This window comes from Crocuta crocuta, unplaced genomic scaffold, assembly GCF_008692635.1.
Source record: "Crocuta crocuta isolate KB4526 unplaced genomic scaffold, BGI_CrCroc_1.0 scaffold149, whole genome shotgun sequence".
Taxonomy (NCBI): domain Eukaryota; kingdom Metazoa; phylum Chordata; class Mammalia; order Carnivora; family Hyaenidae; genus Crocuta; species Crocuta crocuta.
In genome coordinates, this window is record NW_027551561.1 from 4789341 (window position 1) to 4799040 (window position 9700).

The 9700-nt window shown below is 61.7% G+C and overlaps 2 protein-coding genes across 3 annotated transcripts in view; both read right to left on the reverse strand.

Annotated features, from left to right (window-relative positions):
- The window catches only part of TRAF4 (TNF receptor associated factor 4), a 5785-nt gene extending 1171 nt beyond the window's left edge, over positions 1-4614 (reverse strand). The window contains exons 1-6 of the mRNA XM_077749786.1: positions 4431-4614; positions 1630-1681; positions 934-1038; positions 690-851; positions 444-605; positions 192-347 (exon numbers count right to left, since the gene is read on the reverse strand). Of these exons, the coding sequence (XP_077605912.1) occupies positions 192-347; positions 444-605; positions 690-851; positions 934-1038; positions 1630-1681; positions 4431-4573 (780 nt within the window). The 5' untranslated portion in view covers positions 4574-4614. The remainder of the gene's footprint in view (positions 1-191; positions 348-443; positions 606-689; positions 852-933; positions 1039-1629; positions 1682-4430) is intronic.
- Positions 4615-5111: 497 nt separating this feature from the next.
- The window catches only part of NEK8 (NIMA related kinase 8), a 9338-nt gene continuing 4749 nt past the window's right edge, over positions 5112-9700 (reverse strand). For both annotated transcript variants that reach the window (XM_077749777.1, XM_077749778.1), the window contains exons 8-15: positions 9515-9665; positions 8796-8872; positions 8345-8462; positions 7153-7303; positions 6757-6920; positions 6488-6646; positions 6152-6310; positions 5112-5766 (exon numbers count right to left, since the gene is read on the reverse strand). In XM_077749777.1, the coding sequence (XP_077605903.1) occupies positions 5738-5766; positions 6152-6310; positions 6488-6646; positions 6757-6920; positions 7153-7303; positions 8345-8462; positions 8796-8872; positions 9515-9665 (1008 nt within the window). In that variant the 3' untranslated portion in view covers positions 5112-5737. The remainder of the gene's footprint in view (positions 5767-6151; positions 6311-6487; positions 6647-6756; positions 6921-7152; positions 7304-8344; positions 8463-8795; positions 8873-9514; positions 9666-9700) is intronic.

Sequence of the window (9700 nt, forward strand, 5' to 3'; positions counted from 1 at the left end):
GGGACGGGACTGCAGGCACCCAGCTCGGACCGGGGACAGTCAAGGACACTTAGGAGGCCGCTGCTGGCCAGCAGAAGGAAGGACTGAAGGCTCAGAGCAGAGGGGCAGCAGGGACCGGCAAGAGCCTGGTCTCCATCTGAGGCTTCAGGGACCAAGAAGGGGGCGGACAGGGAAGAGGAGGGGCGTCTCACCCTGTGTTTGCAGCCAGAGTCTTTGAACGGGCACAGCACCAGGGCGGTGCTGCAGCTCTCCTTCAGGTGGCCTGGCAGGTCCTCACGAGCCACCGTGCCCACGCCACACTGGTTGGGGCAGGGCACGGGCAACCTCGGGCACTGGTACTGGTGGCTCTACGGCCACAGGGGCAGAGAGACGGGCGGTCAGCAGGCTGACCCCACCCCTCCCCGCCGCCTGCCCCACAGCCCGCAGCTCTGGGAGGGCCTCACCTGGATGGTGTCGAAGACGAACTCCTTGGCGCAGTAGGTGCAGGGCTGGGTGCGCTTGGGGCACTCAGAGGCGGCATGCTGGGCCAGCAGGCGCCGCATCATGCGGGCACCACACTTGTTCTCACAGTACACGCTCTCTTGGGGGCATACACCCTCGTGGCTCTGTGGAAAGGCCAGAGAGGCCGATTTAGGGGGTCCCTGGGCCACCAGGTGCCCCACTGAGCCCCCCCGCCGAGCCCCACCCACCTCAAAGGCCTCTCCGCTGAAGTCGCAGCCACAAAACTCGCACTTGAGGCGCCGCTTGGGGCAGTCGTGCTGCAAGTGCGCGGGCAGGTCCCGGCGGCTCAGCTTCGTGGGGCAGCGATTGGGGCAGGGGATTACATTGAAGCTGCAGGTGTTCAGGTGGCTCTGGGGGGGAGCGGGAGGCGGAGGGAGACAGTCAGTGCCTGCCAAGGAAGGGGTGGTCCCGTCCCTCCCACCAGAGACTCACCTGCAGGTGGCGCAGCGGCCCACTCCAGCGGCAGCCCTCCTCACTGTGGATGCAGCGGATGGGCAGCCCCAACACCTGCACCTCCAGCTCCGGGTCTGGGTAGATCTGGGTAGACGGGGAGGAACTGGACAGGGTCAGAGCCCGCCACCGTGCCCAGTTTCCCCCCTGACCGCCCCCAGACGGGCCAGCTCCACCTGAGAGCCAGTGACAGCCTCTCTCGAGCTACGGCCCCCTCTGTGGCGAGGGATGGAAGGCAGAGCAGGTATCTGCTCCAAAGCCAGACACCAGGGGTCCCCAACACGCCTGCACAGGGCACTCCCTTTGGAGTGGCAACCAATGAGCCTGCTCAGTTCCAGGCAGCCTCCCCATCCTCTGCTTCCTTCCTCCTGGTAGAGGGGTCCTGGCCCCCAGCCAGGAGTCTGGCTCGCCACCCAAAGGGGAGGGGAGCACGTCCTGTGAGCACAGAGCTGCTCTGTGCACCCCCACAGGCTGGGCATTGTGCCTGCCCTCCAGGGCAAACACTGGCCTCATTTGCAAACTGGCCCGGTGGGAGGGAAGGGGCCACCTTTGTGGGGGCACATGATTCCACAGTACCGGGTTGACATGGGCCCTGAGCCAACTGGCTGCCAGCAGCTCCAGCCGCCACCAAGGGCAAAAGCCTATAACCGGGGCCGCCGCCTGGCACTGCGGACTCACCTTGGCATAATCCAGAGGAAGTTGGTCCTCAGGGCATTTGAAGACTCCTTCACTGTGAAGGGGGAGGGGACAGAGTCAGGCTCCAGCTGTGGGAAAGGAGAACCCAGGTCCCACCCCTCAACCAGGGCGGCCTCCCTCTCTCACTAGACCCGTTCTCAGCCAGAGGCCTGCAGGTACCCACTCCCCTAGGACCCCAGAATATCCTAGCTCTTGTCCTGGGGAGAGGGTTATGGGCCCTGCGGAGGCAGGCAGCTGCCTCAGACAGCATTTGGCCAACAGGTGGCAGCTGGTACCCCTCCCCCCAGGAGGGCAGCTGGACTGGGAGAGGAACAGGACACCGGCCCTCCACCCTGTTACAGTTTTCACCGGCTGGGGGACGGGGTAGGGGTGAGTGCTGAGATTAAGTGCCAGGGATGCCCAGCCCCCATCAGCGTTCTTGTCCAAGAACCCAGGGCAAAGGTCAGGCTGGGGCCACTTTACCCCATCCCTTCTTCCCTCCTCCCACGAGGGTGTGCCTCCCAAAGCAAAGAGGAGGAGAGGCTCACTCTAAGGCACTGTTTACACTCCCATCCAGCCCTAACCACCTGCCTCTGCGAAGGGGCTGCACGTTCCCATTTCGCAGATGCAAGAACTGAGACTCCCAGCTGGCACAGCACCTGGATGCCTGTCTGATTCCCCGGCTCACACAGATCTTACTACACCACAAACACAGAAGAGAGGCTGAGGCAAGACAGGCCGCCCAGGCAAGCACAGCCAAGCCCGTGGTCACTGCAGGGCACGCACCGAAAGCTTTCTGACCCTGCACCAACGAGGCCGTTGACACGCCGCCTACGGACATGCCCTTGCTGACCCTGGCCAGGACCAGTCACACACACCTGGCGGGGCTTGAGCAGGGCCAAGGGCTCACCCGGTAGGGCTGAAGGCCCCCAGGCATGGCATTCCGGGCAGGTCTGAGTCAGGCAGGTGGGAGGGAGGCAGAGGTCGGGGCGGAAGCGGAAGCCACACGGTCGCCCCGTCCATGATGGTGCTCTGTAGGACCTGGGCAGTTCGCGTGCCCCAGCTGCCCAAAGGATTTCTAGCACCCGTCTCCCCTGACCCCACTACCACCACAGGCCGTGCCTCCGATGCCAAGAACAATACATGTCCAGGCACTGCAGAGGTGTGCCCATGCCCACAGGGCAACCAGCCTTCCTGGACCCACCTGAGTAATAGCCCTGGCAGGAATGGGGAAAGAGGGGTGGGCCACGGGGGGAGGGGTCTGCTTGGCCGCTTGAGGAATGTGCTGATTTAGTGGTTTCGGAGACAGGGAGGGGACTAAGGCAAGTCCCCAGGCTTCAGGCAGATCAGCCTGAGCAGCTTGGGGCCCGGCCAGGACAAGGGTTCTGCGGCGGCTATGGACACCCGTGCTTGTAGGACAGGGGGTGGCGGTGAGCGACAGAGCCCGCGCAACCACCCCTCTCCTTTCCTTCGGGGGCCTCAGCTGCACTGCTCAGACTGGGGGGCGGGGGGAAGGGGGAGAAGCAGGGGCCAAGANCCCAGGCAGCCTGGGTGGGTCAGCTGGAGTGGGGGTAGGGGCTCAGCTGGCCTCATCTGGAAACCAGAGGGCCGGGGAAGGGCACCGCGCGAGACAATGGGACTGTGTGTGTGTGTGTAGGGGAGTGTGTGAGTGTGTGTGTGTGTGTACACTGAAGGGGGGAGGGAGGACCGAGGAGGGGGCGGCACAGCAGCTCCTGCAAGAGCATATGTGAGGGCAGGAGCCGGCCCGGGCTGCGGGGAACCGAAAACAAAGGGCCTGCTGAGATTTCCGCCAGCCAGGGGCTGCGGAGGGCTGAGGGAGGGAGGGGAGCAGCACGGAAGGCAGGAGCCCCAGACGCGCCCCCTGCCTGCGCCCCCAGCACCCCTCAGCGAACAGCCTCCAGACAGGAGGCAGTGGCTGACCTCGCTTTTCCCTGTGCTCTCGGGGCACGGCCCCCCCAGGAGTGAGGGCTCGCTCGTCTCGCCTGCCCACACCTGGCCGGAGCAGTCTCCCGGCAGCGGCGTTAGAGTGAGGGCACCGCAGGGTGCCCAGAACTCAACAAACGCCCCAGGGCCAAGGGGTCACCTAGTTCGGTAACACTCAGGGGGCGACCCCTCCCTGACGATTCACAGACCGCCCGCGGTATTCAGGATCCCCCAGGGGCAAGGAGGGGCACCCAGGGGGCTCCCCTGCTTCAGGGGCGATCTGTAGCGTCTCAGTCCTCCCACTCTTGTGTGATCAGAGCCAGGCCGGGCTGAAACCCCAGTTAAGGCTTTAAGCAAGTGTGTGACCGCGGGCAAGTCGCAGTCTTTCCCTGAATCTTTCCTTTCCTCATCTGTGAAATGGGAGAACAATAGCTGCCGTCCTCGGATTGTTAGAACCAGAAGAGGCTGGATGGGCGGAAACTCAGGAGGCTTAAGGCCCTGCGCGGGACGGAGGGTTTTGTCCCCCTCTTCCCGTAAGGATTCAAAGTTCAAGGATGAGGCCGCTCCGGCTTCCAGGGGAGGGGGGAGGGCCGGCCACGGGTCAGGAAAGGCGTCTACTCCCACCTCCACCCCGCAGGCGCGGGCGCCTGTGGGCCCCGGGCCCCTTCGGATTAGTGCGTGGGGTCCCCCCTCGGGGCCTGACGTCACCGCCTCCCCGTGACGTCACGGCGGGCGCCCCTGAGGTCACGGAGCCGCGGCGCAGACAAAGGCCCGGCGTGCCTCCGGCCCGGGTCCCTCCCCATGCGTCGCCCCCGCTGGCCGTCGCCACCGGCCGCTCCCCGCTACCTCCGGGCCCGCACCTGAGGAACTCCTGCAGGCAGGTGTCGCAGAAGCGGTGGCCGCAGGTAGAAACCTGCACAGGCTCGCGCATGGGCTTCCCGCACAGCGGGCACAGCAGCCGCCGCTTGGGCTTCTCCAGGAACTTGTAGTCGAAGCCGGGCATGGCGGGCGGGCGGCAGGCACGGGCGAGCGGGGCCGGGCACGCAGCGGNAGAGCTCGCGGCCCCGTGGCTCCCCAGAGCTGGGGGGCCCTGAAGCTGGATGGGGCGGTGGGCCCCGGCGGCCGGACTGGGCCGCGCCACGAAGGTTCGCTTCTCCGGAGTGTGTAGCCCGGTCTCGGGGGCCACGTGTCGCCAAGGGGCCCCGACTCCAGCTTGCAGGTGCTAGGCAGCCGAAGCTTGGCAACCAGATCTGGGGAGCTCGGCTGTCGCGGGGAAGCCGTGCTGGGCGCAGGGCCAGAGGAACCTCGGCCCCAGCCTCAGGCTGCGCCCACATTCCTCCTCCCCGGACCTCGGCCCTGCCCAGCCCTGGGGTGTCACCACCCCCAACCCTGAAGAGACCACATTCGAGGCAGGCAGCTGATGTTTTTATTGGCGCTATTTCCCAGTCATCTGGAAAACTGGTCGGGCCCAGCCAGCAGCCCTTTCTCCCAACCTGCTCTGGGGGGCGAATGGCTAGGGTGAGAGGCCACCTTCAGCAGGGATCCCCTCCGCAGTGGACACTTCGGTGCCCTGGGCAGATGCGTTTCCAGTCCACAGGGGTAGGAAGAGCTCAGAAGTTGTGCAAATCCGTGCCTCAGGATATCGAGAGTGGGGGGTAGGTGGCAGGGCTCCCTGCCCCCAGGCAACGCAGAAGCTAGGGGGCCAGAATGGCCAGTCCAGGCAGGACTGGGCTTGCCCTGCTCCAGCGCAGAGCTGCTCTCCCAGGGGGCACCAGCGACTTATTTTCTAACTGGGCTGGAGGAAAGGGCAGGAACTGGGTGGAGCCACAGCCGCCTCCAGCTTTTTTTCGGCGGAGAGTCTGGAGACCACCCTGCTTCCCCAAGTTAGATCTGGTTTCCAGCTCTAGCAGGACTGGTCCCCTGGGGACACCAGCTTAAGAGGGGTGGGGAGAGAAAAGAGAGCTGTTGGGGGAACAGGGTGGGTTGAGGTTTTCGAATCCAGGGCCGAAGGAGGGTGGGTGCTTCGCTAGTTCTTATACCCCGTTCGTTAATGGCCATCCAGGGGGCTGGTGGGGACAGTCTGGCTGCAGGCATGTGCACATTTCAAGAATGCTCAGAGGAGAAGCAGCATCAGGGTGGTCCAGGTCCAGAGGTGTATCTGGGTTCCTCAGGGGGGGATTGGCTCATCCGTAACCGCTGGAGGGTACAGAAACTGCTGCGGTGACCCAGAGGGCAATGCCTCCGGCAAGGGATACCCACCCCCACTCCCACTCCCACACTGCGCCCTGGACTCCGGACCCTGGCAGGCCAGAAACTGGTTCAGACTAAACTGGACTTGGGGTAGGAGGAGAAAGCATGCATTCGGACCCTGGGAAGCACCGGAGCAGCCCTTCAACGAGGCCCAAGAAGCAAACGCCCTTGCCTTCCCCAGATAGGAAGCTATTGTATAGCGCAGCTTCTGCTGTCATTTATCTGGGGGCTTTTAGGGACTGGGGCTGTGACCATGGGGATGGGAGCATGGGCAGGGGCTAGTAGGATTAACCCTTGTGTAGATGAAGTGGGAAAAGTTAGAGTAACTCACGGCGAACAGCCAGTAGAGTGTTGCCATGGCAACAGGACACAGACGTCACCGTGTAGGGGTGCGTCTCATCCAGCTGCACTGGCCGAGGGAGTCCAGCATCCTCATCCCTTCTTCCCAGCCGACCTCGGGCCCCTTTGCCCCAAGAGTACACTTCACCGTCTGCCAAAGAGAATCCCAAGGAAAGAAATAGGGGGAGGACCCAGCTTAGCGAACAGCGCTCCTCCTGGATTGCATATGGGGCCCACTGCGAGGTTCAGCAACCCTGAACGTGACAACCGCGGACGGCCCATGAGCCTGCCCGCGCCCCTAACTGCCCCCATGATGCCCACTGATCACCTGTCCCAATGGCTACAGTGAAGGCATCCCCACAGGCCACCATCACTGTCTTGATGTTCTGTAGGCCTTGGACTTGACAAGGTGCTCGGCTGACCCGGCGGGCACTGGTGCCCAACTGCCCATGCTGATTGCTGCCGAAAGTGTAACAGTCGCCAGAGGCTGTAGGCGAGGAAAGACGAAAGGAAGGAAAGGGATGCCTCAAGTGAGATTCCAAGGAGGTCAGGGGTGTCCGCCTGGGCCTGGGCCTCCTGTGCCCAGGTCCTACTCACCAGTTACAGCAGCTGAATGAGCAGTGCCCAGGTCCACACTCAGCAGGGGCTCCTGGTCGAGGGGTGCTGAACCTAGTGGTGTGAAGCTCAGGGCCTCCTCTACCTGCTGGTGGGGGGCAGGCTCCTCCCCCAGGGAGCAGTGGTCCAAGCCCAGCTTGTTGAACCTGAAGGTGCAGCCAGAAGTCAAGTACAACTGACAGTTTGTATAGATTCTCCTGCTCCCAGCAGTGTGAGCAAGAGCTGGTCACCAGGGGACAGATCCCACCCTGGGGTGAACCCAGCAGCGCTCTCAATGCCCCCCTAGTTCTGACCCTTGCTGGTAAACAATGACAGATGTCACACTAGCAGCCGGGGAGGGGAAGGGGGCAGGCTAGTCGTCTGGGTGTACCTATTTACCTGTTACTCCCACAGGCCAGGGCTCGGCCAGCCACAGTGAGGATCATGGAGGAGTCAATGCCACATACAACCCGCTGGGCTTCCTGTCCTAGGGGTATGGACACCTGCTGGGGACAGCTGTGGGACTCCCTGGTGCCCAGCCCCAGCCGACCTAAAACGAGAAACCAGGATGGGGCTGGTTTGAGTGTTAGAGTCTGTGACGCCAGGATGAGGAGTCACGGAGAGGAGCTAACAGCATGAGTGAAGGCTGTGCGCTCAGCCTGAAATGCCCATCCTTGGCCCCTCTGTGGTCAAAACCCTACTGTTTCTTATTTATTTCTGAGAGAGAGAGACAGCGTGAGCAGGGGAGGGTCAGAGAGAGAGGGAGATACAGAATCTGAAGCAGGCTCCAGCACAGAGCCCAACGCGGGTCTCGAACCCACAAACCTGACCTGAGCCGAAGTCAGATGCTTAACCGACTGAGCCACCCAGGCGCCCTAAAACCCTACTGTTTCTTAAGATCCTGTCCAGATGCTGCCTCTGTCTCCTCCAGGAAAGCCCCATGCCATTCCTTGGGTTCGCACATCTCTGGACCTTGGGGAGAGCCCTCGTGCTGTCTGTCCATTTGTCCTAGGGAGATGTCATCCCTCTCCCCACTAGAATGAGTCTGCCAGGAGGACAGAAACCCCGTGTAGATCCTCTCTAAGTTTCCTTTTTTTTTTTTTTTTTATTTTTTTTTTTTTTTTTAAAAGAGAGAGAGAGAGAGACAGCATAGACAGAGGAAGGTCAGAGAGAGAGAGAGGCACAGAATCCAAAGACAGGCTCCAGGATCTGAGCTGGCGGTCAGCACAGAGACCGATGCGGGGCTCGAACCCATGAACTGCGGGTCCTCTCTAAGTTTCAAAGCCCAGCGGGACCTGTCTGACCCAGAGAGGGCCACCAGAAGAAGTATTGTCTGATGAAAGAAATCTCCCCCATTACATCATAAGCACCTGAAGGAAGTGACTCTTTTTCATCTTGTCTCTGCACCCAGCCCCCCCTGGGGGCTCACAGTCCACATGCAGTAAAGTTTTGTAAAAGAGTGAATGAATGGAATTGAAGAGAAAAGAGGGAGAAGGAGTCATGGGGTGGAAGGTGGGTATGAAGGGAAACAAGTCATGGCCAGGGTGCCGTGAGACGCAGCCTAGAGGCTGGAATGGGGTGGGGAGCTTACCGCCGTCTCCGCGGCCCCACGCAAATAGTTCTCGCTCTGTGGACAGGGCCAGCACGTGAGAGGCCCCGCAGGCCACCTGCACCATCTCATAGCCCAGCAGGGCCTCCACAATGGTGGGCTAGAGAGGGAGGGGAAGCAAGAGAGACAGGCAACAGGCCTAGACTAGCCGCCTGGCCTCGGCATCCCAGGTAGGGACGAAGTTGAGGGCTGCACATTCTCACAAGACCAGACGGCTCTCTCTTTAACTGCCCTCCCACCCCCACCGCAACCACTGGGGAAAGGGCTGGTCTTTCTGTACTTCCCCTGGTGCTGCCCACGACAGGTGCAGCCTGGGAGCTGGAGAGACCTAGGGGCTGGGGATCCCCTGACCCCAACCTGGGTGTCAGCTCTCAGATGTGGCCTCCTTGCCATCTCCCCACTTCCTCCTCCCCAAGGTACGTGCGACACCCACCTGGCTGATGTCATTGAGGCTGCCATGGCCTAGGCACCCGTTACTGCCACTACCAAAGGTCATGATGATACCTCGGTCTGGAGAGGGGGGTGGTGAGGAAAGAGAAGGGAGAGAGAGGTTGGGCTGTTTTTCCAGATAAGCCAGTCCATGGGTTGGAGGAGCAAGAAAAAGCTGGAAGAATGAGACTGAGGTAGAAAAGGAGAAGCAGAGGGGTCCCTTCTCGAGTGTCTGAGTTGGGACAAGTGACAGTCTCTGAGCTTTACTCTTTTTTTTTTTTTTTGAGAGAGAGAGAGTGCGAGCTGGGGAGGGGCAGAGAGACAGGGAGAGAGAGTCCCAAGCAGGCTCTGCGCTGTCAGCAGCGCAGGATCCTTGGCCTGATGCAAGGCTCTATTTCACCAATTGTGAGATTATGACCTGAGCTGAGATCAGCACTCAGGTGCTTAACCAACTGAGCCCCAGAGGCGCCCCTTCTCCTCTTTGAGCTTTAAGATCTGAGCTTTCCAGATCTTTCTCTCTGGGCCTCCCTCAAATGAGTACTATATACAGTAACTACCAGGCCAGGCCTGTTGTGAAGGGTAAAGGAGATTGACTGAGTAAAGCACCTGGTGCCAGAGAAAGAGGAGAGCAGAGTATGAGTCTAGAGTGCACTTTGCAAATGACAGAGCAATGAGGGAAGTGGCTTTGGGGGGGGCCTTCCCATGGTCCCCTAAGAGCCTCACCGGTCAGGCAGGCTGTGAAGAGGTCCCCGCAGGCCACATGTTTGATAGTCACGCCTGACTGGCCCTCCAGGAAACGGGAGACGAACTGGGGCTGCTGCTGCTCCAGCGCCCCGGGCAGGAGCGCCCCCCCTCCGGCGCCTAGGGGCGGGGCCTGCCAGAGGCCAGGAGGGTGTGGGTGGCGCCCCG